We start from the raw sequence: 25703 nt of genomic DNA, 5'->3' as shown, positions 1-25703 counted from the left end.
CATCCTTCAAAACCCACTCCCATTTCCCCTCCTTGAGCAAGCCTTTCCCGAACACTTTTTGCTGTTGTCTGCAGCTTGCTCACCCAGTACCCATCTCCCTGCCAGAACAGGAGCTCCTTGGTGATGGGCAACTTGTCTGATCACCTCCATGTCCCCAGGGCCACAACCAATGTACCTTTCCTGAGTGAAAGGAGTATACAACCAAGGCGGGGGACAGTTCCCACTGGAGTAACCCAATGCTAAGGCCCGCCACCCTGTTCCTACCCACCGAGGTCAACGTCCTCTGCACGTGGCCACTGAGAGTAGGGCACATTCTTGCAGAAGGCTTCCAGAATCTTCTCTTTCACCTGTGTCAGCGTGTCCGTGTCCATGGCCCGCACACTCAGCGAGTCCATGCCGCAGCCCTGGAAGGACACGTTCAGGTTCTGCCCGAGAGAGGAGAAGACAGTCAGCAAGCCCCTCCCCGCACTACCCTGGGCCCAGGCGGGGTTAACAACCTGCCCGGGACAGCTGGGTCATGATTAGGGTCAGGGTGCTCCAGGCATGTGGATCCCCCAGCCAGCCTGGGAGATGGCTCCCACCTGGCTGCCCAGCCGCCCGACTCACCCGGGGCTTGGCCTCAATGTTCTCCCGCAGCAGCCACTCCTCGTTGAGCGTGTAGCGGGCCTTGCCTGTGATGGCATCAATGGAGCCCTTGTTGATCTGCTGCTTGATGGCACACAGGAGCAGGAAGAATGGCTCCCCAACTGTTTCCTGGGGTGGGCACGGGGCTGTCAGGGGCTGAGGCCCAGCCTGCCCAGCCCAGCCCCCACTGCCTCGAAGCCCAGCCTCCATATACCAGCCCCCAAACCTTTGGCCCTGCTGTGGCCCCCTTCTGGAGCGCTTTCACCACTCCCCTCTACCAACACCACCATGGCTGCCTGGGTACCACCCCCCTTTGGGATCCTAGAGCCATTTTCCCCGTCTCCCCCGCCTCCTGCCGTCCGCCCCCCACCCCCCCCCCCCCCCGCCGTCGTGTCTCCGCGGACTCTGAGGCGGAAAACCACTGGCTGTGGGTAGGCACGTTCAATTGATCATCCCAGCAACTCTTCCCTCACTGCTGAGGCTCAGAAAGGACAATCAGCCTGCCCAGGGTCACCCAGCAGGGAAGTAGCGAGCTAGACTTGACACCTGAATCAGCAGCTCCCAAGCCCACGACTCCGCTAAGCCGCCCAGGGTGAGTTTAGGTGGAACCAGGACACAGGATGTGGTCTCAAATCCCAGACTGGTGAGTGTAGAGCATCTTGGGCCAGGCTGGGCCTCGTACCCCTGCCCTCCAACTAAGCCCTCAGACCTGAGCTTAGGGCCACCTCCTCCAGGAAGCCACCTTGAACCCACCAGCTGGGTCCGAGGCCTCAGCGGTTGAACTCCACCGTGTGGCCTTTATTGCTCTGTATTTTAATCGCTATTTCCGCATCTGTCTCCCTAAGCCTGAGGGGGTCTTAAGGGCTAGGACGGGGCCTCATTTATCATCTGAACCAGGAGCCGTGGCCCCAAGGACACAAGGGAGGGTTTGATGACTAAGAAAACAATCTGGAACAAAGCCCCCTGGGCATGCTCTGAGCCCTCGCGGGAAGCCAGGCCGCTCCGAGCTGGAGAAGGGCCCTACAGGCCGGTCCCTGCTCCCCGAGCCCGTCCCTCGTCGGCGCCGAGGGCGTGAGGACCCGTCCGGCCGGAGCCGGCCGAGGCTGACGCCGAGTCAGATCCGGGCGCCGGCCCGGGCGCCGCCTCACCCGCAGACAGCTGTACATGCAGATGGACATCCAGTTGGTGAGCATTTTCTCCACCACCGACTCCGTGCGCCGCAGCATGAGCTTCGGGTTCTTGGTGGCCGAGGCGTCGATGAGGTCCACCAGCAGCTCCTTCATGATGCCCGTGTAGTACTCGAGCTTGCCGTGCAGCGCGATGGTCAGCAGGGAGGCCAGGCTGCACCTGCGGGCGGGCGCAGGGCGTTAGCACCTGCCGCGCGCCGGGAGCAGACGCGGGTCGTGGAGCTCCGGCTCGGCCTTGTGCACCCGGCGGCCGCAGGTGTGCCTGCGTGGGCGGCGTCCGGCAGACGAGTGAATGCGGCCCAAACCCACCCGGAGAAAGGGCCGCCGCCTCTACCGTCCGCAGCAGCCCCTGTGCCTGTGGGCCCCCATCTGGGGCGTCCAGGCCCAGGAAAGGGAGGCACGCGCGGGCCCGGCGCCGGGTGGATGCCTACTGCCCGGCAGGCAAGGTGACTTGCAAACTGGCCCAGCCTTGGGTCTGGCCAGGCCAAGCCAGGACGGGCCGTGCGGCCTCCAGCGGGCCCCGGCCCTCTCCCAGAGCCTGACCTGTCGCGCACTGCGAAGTCCTTCTGCTGCTCCAGCGCGTGCACGAACACGATGAGGAAGTGCTTGTTGTTGAGCAATGAGGAGAACAGGCTGATCCCCTCTTCCATGTGGGGCCGGCAGCTCTCTGGGATCTGCAGAAGCAATTGGTGCTGTCCACAGGGGTCTGCTGCCTCGGTCTGGCCTCGGAGTCAGCACTTATAATGCCCTGAATGGCTCTTTGAATGCCTCCTGGGATGGGAAGCTCACTACCTTTTCATGCCAGATGTCTCTTCACGCCCCATGATTGGGAATAATGGCTCAGTTGAGTTGAAAAGTGGCACTCAGAGAAGGTCAACAGTGCCTGGAGGTAACCCAGAGTCCCTGTGCCTAGGACCCTCTAGCTTTCCACTCTCTAGGCAGCAGGTGGAGTGGGAGGTCCAGAAAGGCCCAATCCTCCTCCCTCGTCACCTGGCTTAGGGTCAGCACTTCTAACACACTGAATGGTGTTATACCTTAAATGCTTCCTGGGATGGAGGACTCACTGTCTTCCAATGACTGATTCCTCCCAACTCCACTGATCAATGGATCAGATGAACAGGAAAGTGAAGCCCAGAGGGGTGGCTCGGAGGCAGTCCTGTATGTATCTGCACGCACGTGCGTGGGGTACTCACCTTCCACTCTCCCAGCAGTGGGTGCGTCTCCTGCACTGGGGAGCTGCCCTGGGAGTTGAGGGTCTGGGAGGGCAGCACATAACGTTCTTCATAGAGCGAGGAGCACTGTAGGAGTAGACCCCCCCCCCCCCGGCATCTCAGCAGGGCTGTGGTCTCCCCTGACTGGCGTGCCAGGACCGCCCACAAATGCAAAGGGATAACTTGTGAAGGAAGGAGAGGCAGTGGGCCATGCCCAGGGGCCTTAAGGGTCCAGAGAAGCAGGGAGGGGCGGCCCGAGGGGCTTCGTGGGGGAAAAGGAAGGAAAAGAACCTCATGATGCAGGGTGTTCAATGCAAGAGGGCACGAGGCTTAAGAGGAAGCAAAAGAAACAGCACATAATGGGAGAAAGAGCAGAGAGGCCAGCAAGGACCACGGTACGGCCTTGCTGGGGCTGCTGCGTGGTGAGCAGTGTGGACAGGACAAGAGGCAGGTCACCAGCCACCAGCATAAATGCTCTGGCCAGGCCAGGGAAGATGGAGACAGGGCGGTAGCCCCTAGAACACAAAGAGGGGTGGGAGGCTTGAGGCAGAGTCCAGTGGGCAAGAGGAGGGAATGTAGAGACCAAAGCCTGGCTGGGAAGGGACCCAGCACTAAGAGAGGCAGGTGGGACACCGGGGGCTTAGGAGAGCCTGGGACACCTCTACTCGCCCCCTCAATGAAGGGAGAGGCCGGTCTTACACCCCAGGAGGACAGTGGGGCTAGTAGCCGGCTTCCATATGGACAATCAGACATCAAATGAGTACAGAAGAAAAGTGAGGGGAGAAACTGGGCCCCCTCCCTTGGCAGGTGAGGGCAGGTGGCCAAGGCTGCCATGAGCGTGTATGCAGGTTACGCACTGCTCAAGGGGCCCATATGGCACCACGTCTTCCCATCTGCTTAAAAATGCCCTCTAGTCTGGCATGGCTCAGAACGAGATCAAGGAGCCCCTGAGGTGGCTGGCAAGGGCGCGGGCTGACCTTAGGGAAGAAAGTGCGGGTCACAAAGTGCTTATACTCCAGGAAGGGGATGCCCTGGCTGCGGTTCAGCTCCTTGGTCAGATCAGTCATGTCCGTCTGCAGCTCGGCAAAGCCTGGCAGATTGGCAGGGAGCTGTGAGTAGATCTCAAACCCATTCCCCAGATGGCAAAGCCAAGGTCCACAGCCCTCCGTGGTCCCCGCCGGCTACCTTTCCGGATTTCCTCCCGGATCTGAGATTCCATCTCCTCCATCTGCAGCAGAGTCTTCTGCCAGTAGCGCTCTGCGCGGCGGCTCTTAGTGCAGAAGACGAACAGGGCTGGGGGCAGTGGAGAGGCAGGTCAGGCCTGGAGAGCCCTTTGGAAAACATTTGTTGGCCCATGGCCGTGTACAGGGCCCGGCCTGGAGGGAGAGGTCCTGCTGGCTTCCTCTCCACCTCCTCTGGGGAGGGTGTGGGAAGTGGCCGGGTGCCTTCAGCCTGCAGTCCTCCCCTCCCTGGTGGGCTGAAAACTCCTACAGGGTAAAGGGCTGGGGAACGCCCAGGAAAATAATTCTGATGTCCCATTCTTATAAAAAGAAGTGTGTGTGTGTGTGTGTGTGTGTGTGTGTGTGTGTGTGTCTTAAAATAGTGGTAAACATTATAAAATAAAGATAGTGGCTCAAACACTTATAAAGCAAGTATAAAGGGTAAGACAAAAGTAGTAAAATTTATTAAAATATGATAGTTAGATACATAAAATAAACATGTAAAATGTGGTCATGAAAAATATAAAATGGTGGGGGGATGTGCCTGGGTCTTGGTTTAAGCATCTGCCTCTTGGTTTTGGCTCAGGTCATGATCTCAGGGTTGTGAGATCAAGCCCCACATTGGGCTCCATGCCCATTGCAGAGTCTGCTTGAGATCCTCTCTCTCCGTCTCCCTCTGCCTCTGCCTCTCCTGCTCTCTCTCTCTCTCTCAAATAAAAAAGTCTTAAAATATATATACACATATATATTTTATAGATATTATATATATAATAGGGGAGTAAAAACATAAAGCTCTGGAATGTATTCAAAATTAACTTACTATTAACTTAAAAAGAGACGTATATACATAACATATTATATGTGAACCTCATGGTAACCACAAAGGAAAAAACATATAAAATACACAAAAGAAAAGAAAGAAAGAAAAAATCTAAACATACCACTAAAGAAAACTTTCAAACCACAAGGGAAGAGAGAAAGAGAAGAAGAAAGGAACAGAGAAAAACTACAAAAACAGCCAGAAAACAATTTATGAAAAGACAGTAATTACACACCTACCAATAATTACTTTAAAAATAATGGACTGAATTCTCCAATCAAGAGACACAGGGTGGATGAGTGGATTAAAAAAACAAAAACAAAAACCAAACCAAACCAAGCCCCATCTATAGGCAGCCTATGAGAGACTCAGTTCACATCTAAGGACACACACAGACTGAAAGTAAGGGCCTGGGAAAACATGTTTCACCCAAATGGAAAAGAAAAGAAAGCTGGGGTAGCAATACTTACATCAGACAAGATAGATTTTAAAACAAAGACTGTAATAAAGGACAAAGAAGGATGATAAAGGGGTCAATCTGCCAAAAGAATTAGAACATTTGTAAAGATCGATGCACTGAACATACCTAAACATACCAGGCAAATATTAACAGGCCTAAAGGGAGAAATAGACAGCAACGCAATACGGGTAGGGGACTTTAACACCCCACTTACTTCAATGGATAGATCATCCAGACAGAAAATCAATAAGGAAACATCAGCCTTAAATGACACGCTGGACCAGATGGACTTAACAGATACATACAGAACATTCCATCCAAAAACAGCAAAATACACATTCTTTTCAAGTGCACATGGAACGTTCTCCAGGACGGGTCACGTGTTAGGCCAAAAACAAGCCTCAACAAATTTAACAAAACTGAAGTAATATCAAACATTTTTTCTGACACAACAGAATGAAACTAGAAATTAATTACAGGAAGAAAATGGGAAAAGGCACAAACATGTAGAGACTAAACAACATGCTACCGAACAACCAAGGAGAAAATGAAGAAGTCAAAGAGGAAATCAAAAAATACATAGAGACGAATGAAAATGAAAAAAAAAAAATAACAGTCCAAAATCTTTGGGACGCAGCAAAAACCATCCTAAGAGGGAAGTTCATAGTGATACCTCAGGAAAGAAGGAAAGTCTCAAATGATTTAATTTTAAAGGAAGTAGAAAAAGGAGAACAAAACTCAAAGTTCGGAGAAGGAAGGAAATAAAGATCAGAGCAGAAATAAACAAAATAGACTAAAAAATAGAAAAGATCAATGAAACCAAGTGCTGGTTCTTTGAAAAGAAACAAAATCGACAAACTGTTAGCCAGACTCATCAAGACAAAAAAAAAAAGAGGACTAAATTAAACCAGAAATGAAAATAGAGAAATTATAACTGATACCACAGAAATACAAAAGAGAATACTATACAATTATATACCAACAAATTAGACAACCTGGAAAAAATGGCCAAATTCCTAGAAATATACAATATTTTAAGACTGAATCATGAAATAGAAAATCTGAATAGACTGATTGCTAGTAATGACATTAAATCAGTAATCAAAAAACTCCCTGAAAACAGAAGTCCAGGTCCAAATGGCTTCCCTGGTGAATTCTATCAAACATTTAAAGAAGAGTTAATACCTATCCTCTTGACATAATTCCAAACAACTGAAGAGGAAGGAACATTTCTAAACTCATTTTATGAAGCCATCATTACCCTCATACCAAAATCAGACAGAGACACTACAGAAAAAGAGAACTACAGGCCAATATCACTGATGGACAAAGGTGCAAAAACCCGCAACAAAATATTACCAAACCACATTCAAAAATACATTAGAAGGATCATACACCATGACCAAGTGGGACTCATTGCAGGGACAAGAGGATGGTTTAACAGCCACAAATCACACAATGTAATACACCACATTAACATAAAAATGAAGGATAGGAATCATATGATCATCTCAATAGATGCAGAAAAAGAATTTGACAAAATTCAACATCTACTTATGATAAAAACTCTCAACAAAGTGGGTATAGAGGGAATGTACCTCAACACAATAAAAGCCATATAGGACAGACCCACAGCTAATACTAAACTCAATGGTGTAAAACCGAAAGTGTTTCCTCTAAGATCAGGAAGGATGCCCTTTCTCACCAATTTTATTCAACATAGCATTTAGAGGTCGTAGCCACAGCAATTAGGCAAGAAAAAGAAATAAAAGGCATCCAAATTGGAAAAAAAGAAGTAAAACTGTCACTGTTTGCAGGTGATATAATACACGCAGAAAACCCTAAATACTCCACCAAAAAAACTATTACAACCACTAAACAAATTCAGTCAAGTTGCAGGATGTAATATTAATACACAGAAATCTACAGTGTTTCTATACACTAATAAAGAAGTATTCAGAAAGAGAAATAAGAAAAGAATATTATTTACAATTGCATCAAAAAGAATAAAATACTTAGGAATAAATGTAATCAAGGAGGTAAAAAAAAAGTGTACTCTGAACACTAAGACATTGATGAGAAAAATTGAAGAGGACACCAAAAAATGGGAAGTTATACACTGCTCATACACTGGAAGAAGTATTGTGAAAATGTCCATACTACCCAAAGCAATCTACAAATTCAATGCAATCCCTATCAAAATACCAGTGGTATTTTTCACAGAACTAGAATAAGTAATCCTAAAATGTAAATGGAACCACAAAAGACCCCAAATAGCCAACGTAATCTTGAGAAAGAAGAACAAAGCAGGAGGCATCATGCTCCCAGATTTCAAACTACACCACAAAGCTATTATAATCAAAGCAGTATGGTACTGGCATAAAACCAAGCACATAGATCAATGGACTAGAATAGTCTATAAATAAACTCATACTTACATAGTCAATTAATCTTCAACAAAGGAAGCAAGAATACACAATGGGGAAAAGACAGTTTCTTCAATAAATGGTGCTGGGAAATCTGGACAGCCACATGCAAAAGAATGAAGTTAGACCACTTTCTTACACCACATGGAAAAATAAAGTCAAAATGAATTAAAGACTAAATGTGAGGCTTGAAAGCATAAAACTTTTAGAAGAAAACGTAGGCAGTAAGCTCTTGGACATCGGTCTTAGCAGTATTTTTTTGGATCTGTCTCCTCAGGCAAGAGCAACAGAAGCAAAAATAAACAAATGGGACTACATCCAACTAAAAAGCTTTGGGACGGTGAAGGAAACCATCCATAAAACAAAAAGGCAACTTCCTAAATAAATGAAAGACAATACTGGCACACAATATATCCAATAAAATGTTGATATCCAAAATATATAAAGACTCATACAACTAAAAAAACAAAAAAACAAACAATCTGATTAACAAATGGGCAGAGGACCTACATAGACATTTTTCCAAAGAAAACATGCAGATGGCCAACAGACACATGAAAAGATGCTCATCGTCACTAATCATCAGGGAAATGCAAATCACGACCACAATGGGATATCACTTCACACCTGTCAGAATGGCTGGTATCAAAATGACAAGAAATAACACGCGTTGGTGAGGCTGTGGAGGAAAGGGAATCCTGGTAAACTACTGGTGGGCACGTAAATCGATGCAGCCATCATACTGTGGAAAACAGTATGGAGGGTCCTCAAAGATTAAAAATGCAACTGTCCTAGGACCCAGCAATTCCACTTCTGGGTATTTGTCTGAAGAAAATGCAATAACGAATTCAAAAAGATACACGCATCCATCTGTTCGCTGCAGCGTTCTTTACAAGAGCCAAGACATAAGCAGCCCAAGTGTCCGCGGAGAGATGAACGGATAAAGAAGATGCAGGGTATGGATACAGTGAAATGTTACTCAGCCCTGAAAAAGAATGAAATCTTGCCATTTGTGACAACACGGATGGACCTAGAGGGTGTTATGCCATGAAGTCCAACAGAGAAAGACAAATGCTATGTGATTTCACTTATATTTGAAATCGAAAAACAAACAAACCAACAAAACAAAACAGAAACAGACTCATAGATACAGAAAACAATCTTGTGGTTGACAGAGGGGAGGAGTGTGGGGGATTGGATGAAATAGGTAAAGGGGATTAAGACGTATAAACTTCTACTTATAAAATAAATAAGCCTCGGGGACCTATTGTACAACACAGGGAATATAGTCAATAACATTGTAATATCTTTGTAAGGTGACAGAAGGTAACGCTATAAAAATACTGAATCACTATGTTGTGTACCTGAAACTAATATGATATTGTATGTCAATTATAATTCAATAAAAAATAGGGGTAAACAGTGACTTTCCCTGGGTGAGAGAATTAATGAATGATTGCTGTTTTCTTTCTTTCTTTTTTTTTAAATCATTTTCAATTCTTTCCACAATGACCAGGTGTTAACTTGTGAAACATTTAAAAGATCAAGAAACTATGAAACATTTAAAAGATTACACAGCAGTATTATATTAACTTTCTGGGGTGGGGAAGGAGGAAATACACACACACACACACACACACACACACACACACACACGCAGCCGACCCTTGAACAACTGCATTTGAACGGTGCGGGTCCATTTGGATGCAGATTTTTAAAAATAAATACAGTAAAAACTGTAAATGTATTTTTTCTTCCTTATGATTCTCTTCTAAGATTTTTAAAAATTTATTTATTGGGGGGATGACAGTGCGCACACATGAGTGGGGGGAAGGAGCAGAGGGCAACGGAGTAGATTCCCGGCTGAGCAGGGAACCCGATGCGGGGCTCGATCCCAGGACCCTGGGATCATGACCTGAGCTGAAGGCAGACGCGTAACCGACTGAGCCACCCAGGCGCCCCTCTTCCTTATGATTTTCTTGATAACATTTTCTCTTCTCTAGCTTACTTTATTATAAGAACGCAATACGTAATACGGAGAACATACAAAATATGTGTTGATTGTTCATGTTATCAGTCAGGCTTCCAGGCAACAGGAAGCTACCAGTAGTTAAATTTTGGGGGAATCAAAACTTATACATGGACTTCTGACTGTGTGGGGGTCAGCGCCCCTAACCCCACGTTGTTCAAAGATCAACTGTATCAACTTCATAACCACTATTTTACTAGTGGGATAGCCTACCAAATATGTAGGTTAATCTTCCCTGAACAACCTTCTTCTAAGTTCCTTCAGCTCCTTATTGCCCAGAGGACAAGGTTCCAAGTTCCTCTGCCAGGCACTCGGGGCCCCGCCGCCTGGACACAGCACGTCCCCCAGCATCTACCCCTTCCGCCCACGTGAGCCATAGCCAGAGCAAGCCTGTCAGTGAGTGACCCACCGCCAGGCCTTCGCTCAAGCTGTGTCCCCAGCCCATCATGCCTTTTCTCCCATCTGCCAGTCTTCGGAGGGGCTGGGACCAGGTGGGGCAGGTCTGCCCTCCCAGGCGTCATGAGCGAAGGGCTCCTTACCAACCACAGAGAGCAGCAGCAGGACACTGCAGATGACGATGGACACAATGATGGCCGTCTCGCTGCCCCCCAGCTGCAGCGTGGCGATGGTCTGGTTGAAGTTCCCTACCTGGATCTGTGTGGAGGTGGGGGGAGGGGGCTGTAGCTTCCCCACACTTGTACCTTGGCTCCTCTCCTCACTAGCTATGGGGTCCTGGGCAAGCCACCTAACCTCTCTGAACCTCAGATGCCACATCTATAACAGAGATAACCACGCCCACCTCCTGGGGATGCCCTGAAGGCTAAATGAGAGGCTGCTTGGCAGGCCTGGCCGAGAGAGAGGGGACACAGTACAGGAGGCTGTGTTTTTTATTGCAGCCTGGGAGAAGCCGTGGAGAAGCCAGAGGCAGGGCAGTTCACAGGGCCAGGCTGCTGTCGCAGCCAGTACCTGGAGGGCTGTTCAAGGACCCGGGGGGCAGCAAAAGTCTGAGGATTCAGAGGACATAACTGGGACTGGGGTGTGGGTGAAAGGGAGTTTTCCCGGTCAGAGTTTGCCCATGCTGGGCAGCATGAGCTGCCTGGGAGGGAGGGAGCTCCCCATCCCAGGAGGCATGCAAGCAGGTACAGCATAGAAAAGGTCCCACTTCTGGGCCCTCTCTGCTCTCCTCCTGTTTCCCTCCCCTCTGTGACCCTGCGTGGTAACTGGCAACCCAGACTCTGGGGGGAGCATCGGGTGGAGCGGGGGCAACTTCTTATGGTCTCTGAAAGTCCAGCCCCGCAGGCCTATCCGGGGCTGATCACTGACCTGGAGCAGGTCACTAAGTTCTTGGGTCTCATCTGTCAAGTGGGCATGTAAAGCTCCGCTTTGCTCCCCTTGCCTCATCCACTGAGCACGAAAATGCTTAGCTCTGACACGCAGGGAAGGCGTAGGCACTCAGGCAGATGGGGCAGGGCCGGGGGCCAGGCTGCCTCCACCTGGGGCGCCCCGTTCACTCACCGTGATGGGCAACTGGCCCTCAGCTGTGCCCAGGGACTCGTTGACCGAGCAGTGGATGACTCTATCCGAGACAATCTGGATGTCACAGGCCACTTGGCCTATCTTGATCCGGTACTCGTGGCTCTCGAGCCCCAGGCTGTCCTGCTCCTTCTGCGGGAGCAGAGTGAGGGTGCTCGCCGAGGTCCGCGGCCGAGCCCGGCCCCACTCACGCCCCCCCGGCACCCGCTGGCACTCACGTGGATGACCAGGGTGAGGGGCTCCCCGGGGTGGTGCTTGATCCACTTCTCCCTCTTGGCCGTGGAGAACTGCGGGTCGGGGAGGTAGTCCAGGCGGAACCTGCCGCCCCGCCGCGCCTCCTCGGGCTCCAGCAGCTCCTCGGCCACGGCCACCTCGTCAGCGTAGGCCCGCCCGTTGATGAAGAAGTCCACGGGTGCCGAGGCATTGCTCAGGGCCCCCGGGGACGGGCAGGTGATGAGGGTGGAGTTGAGAACCTTGCAGAGCTGGTAGGGGAGGCCAGGGCCAAGGTTGGGGATGGACAGACAGATCCGGAGAAGTGGGGAGAGATGATTGAGTTTCAGGAGACAGAGAGAGCGAGAGACAGAGATAGGGGAGATGCGGCAGGGTGAGGGCTGGTCCATCAGGGTACGGGCTGCTCCCCACCCGCCGCGGCCCCTTGCCCCCTCACCGTGGGCTCCCGGCCGATGTGGTGCACGGCCATGGACACGTTCTGTACCATGTGGAAACGCTCGCCAGCCACCGTGATGGTCCTGCCGCCACTGTGGGAGACGGCAAGCCCCGTCAGCCCAACTGCAGCCCCAGAGAGCGAGCTCAGCCGGGGGGACCGGGTCTGGGGTCTCACCTGACGGGGCTGCGGCGGGGACTGATGGCCGTGATGACCGGGTTCTGCATGTACTGGAAGGTGAGGTTGCTGTGCACGCAGCCCCGGCGCTCGAAGCGCACGCACACAGGCACAGGGGCCGGCAGGGCGCCCTCAGGCATCGTGCAGGCGATGCTGGTGTCCGTGCGCCTGCGGAAGGGCAGGGGCATCGTCAGTGCGGCCCCCTCCCCCGGTCGCTCCCACCTGCCCCATCGCCCAGGGCGCAAGCCCGTGCACTTGGCCTGGGTGCCAGGCCTCCTCAGTGCCCGTCCTTCCCCGCTTCCTGCCCCATCCCACATCATCCAAGAAGCCTTCCCAGAGCTCCTCTCTCAATGGCCACCCCTGCTGAGGAGTGGCTCGGAGACAGCATTGACTTTTTCCCCAATCTCAGATGTTTCTATTTCCTATGGGAGTGTCTGCTTTCCCCTGAGGGCGGAGACTGCGCTGGGCTCTTCTTAGTATCCACAGCAATGCCCATCCTTGGGGCCTGGTACACGCTAAGTGCATAATAAAGACAGAGGCATTTCACCAAGAGGTTGCGGACCACACCCCTGCCAGCAGACACAGCCCTGGGCCAGCCAGAGGATCTCAGAATGTGTACAAGCATCACCATTTTCACCGCAACTGTCACTTATGAAGCACCTACTGTATGCCAGGCACAGAGTACTACTCACAACTACTGTTCTTACCAGATGAGGAAACTGAGGCTCAGAGAGGGAGAGGAGCTTGGCCAAAGGGACAGAACCAGTGAGGACCCAAGTAACGCTTGGTGCAAGGATGTCCCTCCACCCCTTTAGCCCCTCAGCCCTCCAGTTGCCCGGGGCTGGAAGGGGTGGCCCGGTCCCAGGGGCTTACACGAGCTCTGTGCAGGGCTCTGTGTCGTTCACCAGGACTTGGAGCTCGGAGCCCACATGGAGGTCGCTCCCATGGATTGTGATCCTGGTGCCCCCGGCCTTGGGGCCCTTGTCAGGCTCCAGGAATTGGACCAAGGGCAGCTGTGGGCAGAAAGACAGGTGGTCAGGCCTCAGGATGTCCCCCAGGAGTGTGCCTGGTGGGGTGGGTGGAAGGTGGGCACGGCCTCCCTTACCACATAGGAGAAGCGCTCCCGTGACCTGCCCTCCTTAGAGGCGTTCACCGTCACCACGTCCGAGAATGTCCCTGGGGCTGGCCCTGTGGCACACACAATCCTGGGGGGAGGCAGCTCTGGTCAGCGGAGCAGCCGGAGGGTCTCAGGGGCTGGGTAGTCTCCCTTGAGTAATGCCCCCCAGGATACCCTGAGGGTGTGTGAGCTCCCCCGCCTTGCACTCAGCTACCCACCCCTCCACTCACAGCTGGGGCTGCCATGTGGCCAGGACACCCAACAGCATCACCCCATCAAAATACTGATCAGTTGGAAAACAGCCACTCTGGAACCCCCAAGGGTCACCCTGATGCCAGGCTCTTCCTCAGGACTACCCCCGCCCCATGACTTTCCACAGTTCCGCAACTATATGAAAAAGGGGCTGGCTGAGATGGTCTCTTTGGACCTGAACATTCTCCAACCATGAGAACATTGGCTAGGCTGGTAGACTGATGGCCTTCTGCAGCCGGACTTCCAGCCCCCGCAAAAGGAAAGCCAGCTCACTCCTGACTTTTCTAGAGCCCCTCTGGGCCAGGCCCCACAGCTGTAGGCCCAGACCTTTGTACCATACCAGCAGCCCCACACTTTGTTAATTGCAAGGTTTTCACTGTTGTTGTTGCTTTGTTTGGTTTTTTTATCAGCGCAAGGCTTCTGTGGAAGTGGAGCTGGTCTAGGGGAACATGGGAGGGAACATGGGAACTTGAAGGCTAAAGAGGAGTGGCCAGAGCAGAAAAAGGCAGGACACACAGGGAGGGGGAATGGCTTGAGCAAGGTCCAGGAGACCTGGCGGTGGGCCATTTCTGGGGAGCAGCAGGCCACCGAGGAGGGTGGAACGGCCGAGGGGAGAGGGGAGGGCAGAGCTGTGGCTGGCGCTGTTGGGCGCGGGTCGCTAGAGGTCATTCAGAACCATCCCGGGACTGCCCACTACTCACTCCTCTGACACCGTGTATCTGTCAGCCAGGGGCTCACAGGCCACGCTGCCAATCCACACGCCATGGGCCACGTCACTAAGCCGCCGGCCTAGGTTCCTGCCTCGGATGGTCAACAGGGTCCCGCCGTCCAAGGGGCCACTCAGGGGCTCGATCTGCCAGGTGACAGAGGATGAATGACGTTCTGAGGCTGGACCGACAGCAGCCTCCCCCCTCCCCCACTACTTCACACACCCAGGAGGAGGCAGGACCACGGCCACCTGCTGCTTAGAAGGTTCCGGCTCTGACAGGGCTGGGACCCCTGCTCATTTGACAGGTCCCTGGGGCTGCCCGGGAGGGTGTGCGTGCGGGTGACTGACCCCACATGGGTGTGGGGATGTGAGTGTGCATGCACAAAGTCAATGATATTCGGGGGGGTCTCCTGGGGACAGTGAGGTCCGCTCCCAGTGGCCATGTCTGACCACATGATCTCGCATCCTGGCCACAGCTAATGGCCAGGGAGGGGCACCCGACCCAGGCTAAGCCAATGACAATCCCTCCCTAAGACTTTCTTCCCTAAAACCGGGGCTTGGTGGTTACTGCTGACCACCCTATCGGCAAGGTTTCCCTGACCTCACTATAAAAACTAGACCCGAGCCCTGGCATCTCTCCCACCCAGCCTCCCCTCTTTGCTCTATTTTTCTCCATAGCACGTACCATCTTCTATATGTAAATTATTTATTTCCTTCCTTATTACTGCCCATCCTCCTCCCCTACGACCCCATTAGCTCCGTGTGGAGGGTGCTACTGTGCTGCGCTCACGGCTGCGTCTCCGGCGCGGAGGGGGCCCGGCCCCAGTAGGTGCTGGGGAGGTGCTGCTGCACGCACACGCCCTGCCGTGTGGAGCACACGAGCCACAGGTCTGAGGGCCCGTGCGGGCTGCCGTGTGCGCTGCACAGGTAGGCACGCGGGTGCGACGGGCCTCCGTGGTGGGGGTGCTTACCGCGCGGATCTCGGGGGCAGGGCAGGTGCCAGGCAGCGGCTGCAGGGGCCCCCGCAGGCGGCAGCTGTCAGTCCACACGCACAGGTGTCCCAGGTCCTCCCGACCCAGGCACTGAGAACAGTCGGGGCTGCCCATGGCGCAGTTGTAGACCTCCACTGGGAGAAACACAGAGGCAGCATGGGTCAGCAACCCCCTGCCATGACCACGGTGCCTTCTGCACCCATCCTCGCACTGTGGCGTCCCTCCCAGAGCTGAGTCCTGGCTCTCCAAGCCCTCCAGGGCCTGCGCTCAGCACAGTGCAGCCACAGCCTCATTAAAATCATCTGTCCTCACCATGATTTGATCGGGGGGAGCTCTTTACTAGCCCCATTTGACAGATAAGAGACTGACGCTCAGAGGGGAGGAACAACTTGCCTAAGGTCACACAGCCTGTGAGTGGCAGGGCTGGGATTCACAGCCAGGCCTAAGTGGGACTGTTTACCCCCCAGTGGGACTCCAGGATCCTGGGGAACCACTGAGCAATGTGGGCTCTGCAGGCACCAGGGCCTCAGACCCTCAGAATGGCCCAAAAGGAGTACAGGGAGGGTTCTTCAGGGCCTTGGGTATGGGGTCTCTCTGCGGCCTTCATGGTGGGGATGTGGGGGGCCCCCATGTCCATCAGGGATATCCGAGACTCCCCATGGACAGGCTCTTGGGGAACTGATTCAATGCATGTAGGAACAGTAAGGACACCAGCCACCATTTGGGGGTGCTAACTACGTCCCAGACAAGTGGAAGGTCTGTGTGCAACACTCAGTAAATCCTCACCAAGCCTTCTGTGAGAGGGCCTGTGCCTCCTGTCACGGGGGATGATGCGGCTCAGAGAGGCTAAGCAAGGGCCCGCAGCTGCACAGCCAACAGCACAGAGCTGTCTGGCCCGGAGTAGCTGCTCGGTGAATAAGCACGGAGCCAGGGACCAGGCACAGATCAGCAAGGCTAGATCTGAGAACCTGGGTGTTAGGGAACGACAGGATGGGACATCTGTGACTGTGCAGTGAGCACTGGCCGAGCCCCCCAAGGTAGAGTCCCACCCATCAAGGCGGAATCCCCTTGGCCATATGGGGTAGATGGGGGCCCATACCTGTCATGGGGTCAGGGCTGTCCAAGAATCGGGCTGGCTGCCCCTTTAGTTGGAGGCTGAGTGGAAACATCTGGCTCTTCTGGGTCGTGTGCAGCTGCAAAAGGACAAGAAAGAGCATGAGGGGCATGGGTGGTGTCGGGGTCTCTGCTGGGGGAGGGGATGGATGTCATGGAGAGAGGAGAGGGCAGGGCTGCTGAGGATGGGGGGATCCAAAGGAGGAAGGGAATAGGTGGGAAGGAAGGAGCACAGCATCTGGACTTGTGCAGGCCTTCCCGCCCCCACCCCACCCCCCTGCACTGGGGCCACACCACTCACCACCACCTGGTTGCAGTGTACCGTGGATTCATTCACCCATATGGCTTCAAAGATCTCCTCTGGCCCAAAGCTACATTCTAGGGCTTCACCCTGGGGGACACAGCGGTGTTGAGGAGTGTCGGATCAGCACTCATTACCCTCTATCTCCGTCAGCAGCACATCATGGCCTATTGCCCTGAGGAGTCGGCTGAATCCTACTTCCAGACCCCTACCCACCCCCCGCAGAATGCCCTTCCTGGCCTTCAGGTCCAATGTTTGAGGGAAACAAGGAGTACACGAAAATCTAGAACTTTGGCCTTGTTCTCTCCATGCCACCGAAAACCTCACCGACATCCCCCAATGGCCTAAACCAATGGCCTTTTACTTAGCTCATGAAGTCCCGACTCCTCAGCGTGCCTGGCACTCAAGGTTCATCCCAGCGAGCCTCCACTTGTTCTTTGAACCTTTACAGCCCCTACTCTAGCCCACAGACCGACGCCCAAGCCATAGCAGGACACTCTTTGTCACGGCACAGGTTGTCCTGCCCCCGGGCCTTTGCCCGGTCCCTTCCTCCTACCCAAACAACTTGTCTCTCTTTTGACCACCCAGCAAAACTCAACACAGCCTTCAGAATCCAGTTCAAATGCTCCATGTTCCAAAGACTTCCCAGACCCTCCCCTTACATCAGGTGGGCGCCCCTCATTAGATCATTCGTTCATTTAGCAGGGGGTGGGTGCTTGTTAGGGGCTCTAGGAAGTTCCTAAAGCCTGCCCCCACCCTGTATGTTGAGGACCACCCTTATCCCCCTGCCCAGTCTCTGTTCACACTGGTCTCCCTGCCCCCTGGGGAGGGGTGGGGTTGGGTCTGGGCCCCTGTGACACCTCCAAGGCCGTGGGTGGCAGAGAATGAGCTCAGTTGGAACCCCCGCTCTGCTACCTCCTAGCTGTGCAGCCCTGTGCTAGTGGCTGTCCTCTCTGAGCCTCCTCTACTCCTAAACTGGGTGGTAGAAACAGGCTTCCCTACTCTGTAGGGCTGCTGGGGAAACGGGAAATCACGTCTCTTTAGCGGGCTGCACACCGTGGGAAAGTAATATATGCTTACTGTTAGTATACAGGAGGTGCTCGATACTTGTTTGTTGACTAAATAAACAGGGCCCGACTCCCCAGCCTCATCTTGCCCAGCACAGGCCTCTGGGGAACAGTATCGATAAATATTTGCTGACTGAAAAAACTCAGGTTCCATGTGTGTTAGGCCAGCCTCGTGGCAGGACTTCCTGTTTATGTCCCTGTTGTTAGCAGATGTGACACCCTGAGGAGAACACAGGTCAGCACCCCCCTTCCCCCTCCCCTTTGCCCCCCTCCCCCTTCACTCTGAAACTAACATGGGAAGGTGGCTGTTGAGCTCTGAGCTCAGGCGTCAGGCTCCCCAAGGGGTAGGCTCAGCAAACAGGGTTGCTGCAGAGCCCAGGCAGGGGTCTCTGCCCGCCCTTCCCTCCATGTTCTGGAAGCAGGCCCAGGGCCAGGAGGGCCAGGAGCACTGAGGCACACTGAGGGCAGACACGTGTCCCTCACGTTCCACAAGTGGGAAGCAGCAGCCAGGATCCAATCCCAGGGCTCGGGCCTCCCCCTGCCAGGCTCCTGTCGCCCCAGGGAGCGGCACTGCCCTCCACACCAGCCCGGGCCCCTTCGTGCTCCGGAGGCTCTGTCCCAACCGCTGCAGGGTGGAGTCAGAGGGCGAGGGCACCTGCCCCTCGCAGAGCTCCAGCCCCAGCCACGAGGCTGCCTGACACATCCCAGATGCCCAGCACGTGGCCCCCACGTGTGACAGCTGTCATAGGCCTCCGCTCCCCCTTGGAAGCAACAGATGGTGACTCCCTAGGAGGTGGGGAGGGGGATGGCTGGCACACTTCCAGAACTCGTCAACGCTTCCCACCCAAGACAGCCTCCCAGGAGGGACCCAGAAAGGAGCCGCATCTCCTCCTCCCCATGCGGGGGTGGGGAGGTGAAGGCAGCTTGCAGGGAGGAGCACTGTCTCCGGAGTCCGGGGCTAGGGTGCAAGTCCAGCCCTACGTCATGTACACCTACTTCCCCTTTCTAGACATTCCCCATCAGGAGAATGGGAAATGGGGCCGCACAGGGCACTCTTCAGGTAAGACAGGTCAGCCCTGAACTGAGGAAGTGTGTCCAGAATCACAATTCAGCCTAGGGGCGGGGCGGGGCGGGAGGACATGGCCCAGGGCTACCCGTGGGCTGCAGCCCAGCTCTGCCAGGAGAGCATCAGAGGGTAGGAGAGTCTGGGGCTCCCGGCCAAAGCATTTCCATCCACAGCGGGTCCTGGCCAGAGTTACCCAGGAGCTGTCAGCAGCCTGCTGTCCCTTGGGCTGGGCCCTCACCACCCGCTTCTCTCCTCCAGCCCCTGCACCCACACTGGGGTTTTTTCAAACAGAACCTGGAAACTTAGAGACGCAAAACCAAAGGCTGGGTGGAGGACCCAGAGCGTGGGTCCCCATCCGGGACGGCATGCTCCCCAGCCTTCCACCCATGCCCACCTGGGCCTGGCCCCCACCTACCTGGAAGGCAACGTTGGCCAGATGCACTGGGATGCTCCGTGAGCTGCCTGTGGGCATGGGTGCAAGGGGTGAGGGCAAAATCTGGGGGCAGTCCTGCGGGCTCTGCAGTCAAAACACAAGGAGGCGAGGGTGACACCGGAGCATTTCAGAAGGGGTAGGACTCACGGCCACGGCAGCCTGCCTCCCCACGGAGACACCTGCCGGCCTGCCCAGTGAGAAACACTAGGAATAAAATCATGACGGCCGCCGCCACCAAAGGCGACGTGCGCAGCGTCTCCCACACACCATCTCATTTGACCCTCAAGACAAACCTCTGGGCAGGAGGCTTTATTGGCCCCATTTTACGGATGAGGAAACTGAGGCACAGAGTGATGAAATAAGCTGCCCAGTGATGGACGCAGTGCCCCGTGGCTGCTCTGGGGGAATGCCTTGCCGAGGAGGTCAGGAGGCTGGGGCTGAGGGCTGGCCCCCTCCCCATCTCTGGGCCTCATCTTTCCCAGCTATAAAATGAGGGGCTGCACCCACTCTCTGAGACTGGGCTTCCAGGCTGACACACGTTACATGATTCAGAAAAAAGAAACTCCAGACTTCTGGATGGTCCATGGGACACGGGCTCTGAGGACCTTGGTGCCACCGGGCTCCACACCCCTCCCCACTTCCGCAGGCAAGAGTCACAGCCCCCAGGCAGAGGCGCCAGCCCCCAGAGTCCCAGGGCAGGCCTGGGCATCAGCATTCCCATGTCGGCGGAATGGCCACTGAGGCCTGAAGCAGCAGGGGCTACTTCGAAAAAGGAAGGGAGGGAGGGAGGGAGGGCGGGCGGGCAAGAACCCGAGGCTCAGAAACATGGTGATATACCCGAGGTCAGAGGGCGGGGCTGGTCTTTGAACTCCCACTGTCTGCCTGCCAGGCCAGAAACAGGCCTGAACCCGAGGCCTCGGGCGAGGGGCAGAGACCAGGGGGCAGGCCTGGGCCCACCCTGCCACCTTAGTGACCTCTCTGAGCTCTAAGTCCCACCCTGCACTAGGCTCTTCAGACCTGAGGGCCCCGGTGGGCCATGTCCTGCCTCCTCACCCTCCAAGGCCGACCACTGAGAGCCTGAGACAGAAGGAGACTGGGGACCCTGCAGCAGTCACGCCATACCAAGGCCTGACCACTCTCCAGCCCAGAGCGCTTCCTGCCCAAGTCTGGCTGAGGACAGATCTGGAAACACAATGATCCAGGCGTGTCCACCTCGAGGTCACCCAAACAGGGCAAAGGCCTCTGGGGATAGAATTTGGAGGCCTCCCTGGCGTCTTTTCCCCTTACTGTTAATCAGACAGGGAGCTCCTCAAGGGGCACGTCAGGCACGCAGCATAACACTGGGCCTTGAGGGGAGGCCAGTGACCGATGGCCGTGCCAGGATCAGCGCTAGCCTCTAGCGCACGCTGCCCTCCCTGCACTCCTGGACGGTTCTGAGCACTCCGTGCCCTATTAATTCACCAAATCCTAACTCCCAACAGCCCTGTGAGGTAGGTACAATCACGCCCATTTTACAGACTACGCAATCGGGGCACAGAGAAGCAGAGCAGTTTGCCCAAGATGGAAGGGGCGGCACCAGAGGCCTCCTAGTTGTCCCGACTGTTTGCTGAGCACCAGGCCAGAACCCTCGCCCAGACCGGTCAGTTTCCCCGGGAGCAGCGCCTGGTGCAGGCCGCAGAGGCCTTGGCTGAAGCAGCAGCACGGCCAGGCCCGGGTGAGGCCTCCTGAGCTGACCATTCTGCGGGGCTGGGAGGGAGGAGCCCATGTCCGGCTCAGTGTGAGCACACACAAATCTCTGTCCCTCCGAGCTGCTGTCTGGCGTGGTCTCGTGTGTAAACCCCATGGAATTTCAGAGAATGGAACCCACATGTTTGCAATCAGTTTTCATGGCTGCTGCCAGTTCTGCCTTGCAACTGGCCGGGGCTCTGTGCTCTGTCCTCCCAGCTCCACCCCACCAGTGGGTAGGTGGCTGACAGGAGGGGCTGGAGGGTGAGGATCGGAGCAGGGGAGCTTCTACAGGAGGCCCCCCAGAGGGAATGACATGGGACCACCCCCGAGGGCCCCCCATTCTCCTTGATCCCTATCTATGATCCCCTGGCCACTGGGTGCTTGTACCCATTCTAAGGAGTGGAACCAAGGCTAAGGGTCCCGGCACACTTTTGCCCTCCTTCTGTACCTTCCCCCACAGACTTGGCTCACCCTCCATGGGGCCAGCTAGAGCGTCTGCTGCTAGCCTCCAGCCCCCGCCATCTGCCTCCAAGTCTGGCTTGGCCTTTGGGGAACTTCCCCCACAGGCTTGTGGTTTGGGAAGACTGACTCCACTCCCTAGCCCCAGGGATAGGCGGGTGTCCGGGTCTGCCCTGGCCTCAGCAATTGGTTCAGGGAGCATAAGTGACCCTAGTTCAGCCAGTGAAAGTCAGCTACGGGACTTCTGTAGAACCAATAGGAGAGAAAAGCTCTTTTTGTTTTCTGGGGCTTCCAGGAAATCAGGAGGCTGCCTGGAGCTGTTGAGGCCAACTTGGCGACCAAAAGGAGAGGGCCGCCTGAGCATGGAGCCCACCCAGAGAGGCAGGGAGCCCCAACAACATGGTGGGAACCCCTGGATCCAGCCATACCTGAAGGTGATGCACCCCCCAGACTTCACACTCGCAAGTCAATTAATTCTGCTGGGGCAAGGCCAGCTTGAACGAGGGTTTCCCCACATGTAACCAAAGGACAGGGGCCTCCCTGTCCCATCCCAAGCCAAGCCATGGACACCTCAGAAAGAGGCTGAGTGGCTTCTCCCCTTTGCTGGAGTGCCACGCGGGACACAGCCTGCTGGTTCAGGAAACCACGGCCAATTGCCCCCACTCCAGCAGAGCTGAGAAGGTGGGACACCAGGAATGAGGACACATGCTGGGTCAGCCGTTCTAGGAGGCACCATCAACCCCAATGGTAGCCCAGTGTGTGCTGGTTCACAGAGGGCCTCACCTGTCCCCACACTGACACTCATAGACTCTTTCTCAGTGTCTCCCATGTTCAAGGGTCAAGAACTGGTGTCCCAATATGTGGCTGGCCCAGGGACCCTGAACCCACCACAGCGGATCCCTTCCTACTCTTCTGTACCCTCACAGCCCCCTAAGCTGTCGCTTCTCCTACTAAACCACTCTTCCCACTGGCTCCCATGCCATCGAGGGGGCCTGCCCTCCCATCTCTTCTCCCCTCCTCCACTTTCTCCTTCTGGGACCCACTAGGGAATGGGAAAGTAACAGGAGACTCAGCCCCAAGCACCGCCCCAAGGACACCTCCCCGGCCTAGCCCAAGCCCTACTGTCTCCTCCCAGTGCTCGAGGGGCGCGGGCAGATGTGCAAACCTCCCCTGCCCACCCCCTGACCAGGAGCATGGCGCCCACATGGCTAACTGAGATGTAATTAAGTGCCAACTTAAGTATCAGTCAGAGCCTTCTGCAGGGCTGGGGAGGGGGCTGCCTCTTCTCTTGCGAGATTATCATAATCCTCTAAGACAGGCCCTCCCTGGGCTCCCCACCGTGGTTCCTGGCCCCCAGAGCTGCAGACCTAGGGGAAACGGTTTATGGGATGCTACCACAGAAACAGCTCCAGGCTGGTGAGCTCCTCTGCACCTGTCAGGACCCTGCACAGAGGGCCCCTTCCCAGAGAAGGGCTCCCTGGCCGACCTAGCAAAGCGGCTACTGTTTTAGCAAGTCCCTACTACGGGCCCCACATGGAGCTAGTGTGCACGGGTGCGGTTCCAGATTCCCGGCATAGCGAAGCAAGGCCATTTTATAGCAGGAAAATGTACGCTTTTACAGGAAGCAAGTAAAATAAGCGATGGCGAAACAGGCGCAGAGAGGTTCAGTAGCTTGCCCAGGATCACACGGCCACAAGTCACACCTCAGGCTCTTGACTCATGATGGGGAGGGCAGAACTGTGTCTAACTGGGTTCCTTCCCAGTGCTCGTGCAGACTCAGGCCTGCAAAGGGTGCCCAATCAATGCTGAATGAACCGTGTTGAGGCTGGGTCCTCCTCACCCCACCATCCCTGTAGGTTAGAGCACAGGACTCAGGCTGCCAACCAAATGCTTTACGTTCGCGTTCACCGAGTCCCTACTATGTACCGAGCCCTGGGCTGGGGACTGGAAGATGTGGACCCCAAACGAGAACAGGAGTCCCGGTTGGCCCAGACTGGAAACCTGGCGTCCAATGCAGAGGCCTGGGGGCCTCCCCTACGGTTTGGCCAGAGACTCCTCTGGGGCTCTCCCAGGGCAAAAGCCCCATGTTACTGTGTCAGTCCTTTGACCTAATCTCCTGGATGACTCTTCTTCAAAGCAGCTCTGAGGCTCAGGAAGGAGGTGCAGAGACCAGAGGATTCCAGGTGAGGGTCACGGAGCACCCCCTTAGCACCTGCACACTGATCTCTGCACCTGCTTGGAGGATTCCTGATGAGATTCTGAGCCCAAAGCCAAGAGGCTGGGGCTACCCATGCTCTGGGGACTGAGGCTGCTTCCCTGGGACACATGCCCAGGGTGACCTCCTCTGATTAGGAACCAGGGCCCCCAGGACCATATTGGTTACCTTAGTCGTACCATCTGGAAAATGGGCAGGAACATCCCCTTCCTGGAGAGAGGAGCCTCAGGCAGGGACTTCGTGCCTTACCCTGACCCCTCAAAACTCTAAAACAAGACAGAGGTCTAAGAGGGGATAAGCTCTGGTCTCAGAACCCCGGCACCCCCACCCCTGCCTCAGTCTAGCCATCCCACCTGGATGAGCATGACGGCCCCAGCCAAAGCCTCAGGAATCCCATTTGGTCATCCCTGGCCCGAGGCTGGGGTGGCCTTAGAAGCTTTTTGGGCAAAGGCAGGAGGCCACCCTGTGAGTGAACACACCGCAGAAACCAACCAGCCACAAGGTATGTGGCATTTTCATTTGTATTTCCCCCTGTCCCCCAACGCTCCCCACCAAGCCCACCCCAGGGTAATTGATTCCATCCAGCCATTCCAGAGCACCCGGGAGGCCTGGGTCCTGGCCAGCTGTAGAGCTCGAGGGACCAGCAGAAGCAACCAGACCTGGGAGCATGTGGTTCCTGAGGCCAGGTCACCTTCTATGTCCAAGGAATCACCTGCCCCGGGGTCCCTGGCGCCCACAGGGAGACCAAGGTGAGGGCCTTTCAGCCCAGTTCCTGATCTGGGGAAGGCAGGAGAACATGGGCTCCAAGCCAGAGGGGCTTGGATTCAAGGTCCCAGCCTGGTACTTCCTGGCCTCAGGGACAACTGCCCTGATCCCACAGGGTTGTTGAAATGTTACAGGTAAAATTAAAAACTAGCCAGTATTGGGGCGCCTGGGTGGCTCAGTCAGTTAAGCGTCTGCCTTAGGCTCAGGTCATGATCTCAGGGTCCTAGGATCAAGCCCCATGTTGGGCTCCCTGCTCAGGAAGGAGTCAGCTTGTCCCTCCCCCTCTGCCCTCCACCCCCCACTTGTGCTCCTTCTCTCTCTCTTCTCAAATAAATAAAATCTTAAAAAAAAAATGCAAAAACTAGCCAGTATAGCAAAATGTGCAGAAAGGGGGCCTCCTCCTGCAGGTGGGAGTTTAAACTGGCTCAGGCTTTCTGGAGGTAGTTGAGTTAAAGGTGTAAAAATATGGCCACGCTTTCATCCCCAAAGTGCCATTTCTAGAACTGGTCTCCGGGGAATAATCAAGGATGCACACCATGCCCTGGCTACATTAGAACACAAGAAAGAGATGGGAAGCGATCAGTGTATCCAACAATAGGGGATTGTTAAACGTGCTGTTATGTGATGAGCCCAGCGCAGCTGTTAGATCTGGTGCCCGGAAGAAAATTTAATGACATGGAAATGTTCTCAACATATTAAAAAAAAAAAAAAAGTAATGAAAGTGGCAGAGGGCATCCCCCCCAGGCCTAACTTACCGTGGGATTTGGCGAGGCTTCACACCGTGACTGGTTGGAGACGCAGGCATGCTGCTGGGAGCACCAGAAACAACGCCACTGTGCCGACAGGCAGCTGGTGCAGCTGCAAGACAAGGGCCCCGCAGACGCTCAGCCCCCCACCTCGCTTCACCCCTGCCCCCAGGAACTGGGACCCAAGAGGCGGATCCCAACGCAGCGGGGGGGGGGGGGAGTTCTTCTGCATCAGCAGCGGCTTGGGCACTCTGTAAGATAGTGAGCTCCCTGCTACAAGAGGGATGCAAGGAGGGAAGAGACAAGCAGGGCCCTTAGGAGATGGAAGTAAGGGTAGTGAAGGCACGTCTCTCTGCCCCCACAGCCTGAGCGCTCACGGAAGCCGGGCG

The 25703-nt window shown here is 54.8% G+C and overlaps 1 protein-coding gene across 2 annotated transcripts in view; it reads right to left on the bottom strand.

The window, feature by feature from the left end:
* The window catches only part of PLXND1 (plexin D1), a 56261-nt gene that overhangs the window by 6793 nt on the left and 23765 nt on the right, over positions 1-25703 (bottom strand). Inside the window, exons 8-27 of one of the 2 annotated variants that reach the window (XM_045812325.2) lie at positions 25324-25426; positions 19384-19485; positions 16836-16925; positions 16521-16614; positions 15401-15555; positions 14422-14573; positions 13457-13556; positions 13225-13364; positions 12352-12519; positions 12178-12268; positions 11729-11992; positions 11493-11642; positions 10517-10631; positions 4208-4315; positions 4000-4112; positions 3005-3067; positions 2355-2485; positions 1773-1971; positions 607-753; positions 269-425 (exon numbers count right to left, since the gene is read on the bottom strand). In XM_045812325.2, the coding sequence (XP_045668281.1) occupies positions 269-425; positions 607-753; positions 1773-1971; positions 2355-2485; positions 3005-3067; positions 4000-4112; positions 4208-4315; positions 10517-10631; positions 11493-11642; positions 11729-11992; positions 12178-12268; positions 12352-12519; positions 13225-13364; positions 13457-13556; positions 14422-14573; positions 15401-15555; positions 16521-16614; positions 16836-16925; positions 19384-19485; positions 25324-25426 (2642 nt within the window). Of the gene's footprint in view, positions 1-268; positions 426-606; positions 754-1772; positions 1972-2354; positions 2486-3004; positions 3110-3999; positions 4113-4207; positions 4316-10516; positions 10632-11492; positions 11643-11728; positions 11993-12177; positions 12269-12351; positions 12520-13224; positions 13365-13456; positions 13557-14421; positions 14574-15400; positions 15556-16520; positions 16615-16835; positions 16926-19383; positions 19486-25323; positions 25427-25703 lie in introns of both variants that reach the window. The other variant, XM_045812324.2, reaches the window with a different exon arrangement.

The sequence above is a fragment of the Ursus americanus genome, chromosome 14, assembly GCF_024610735.1.
Source record: "Ursus americanus isolate L20-20 chromosome 14, mUrsAme1.1.p, whole genome shotgun sequence".
Taxonomy (NCBI): domain Eukaryota; kingdom Metazoa; phylum Chordata; class Mammalia; order Carnivora; family Ursidae; genus Ursus; species Ursus americanus.
The sequence above is the reverse complement of the archived record's forward strand: the minus strand, read 5'-3'. Positions and strand labels throughout refer to the sequence as shown.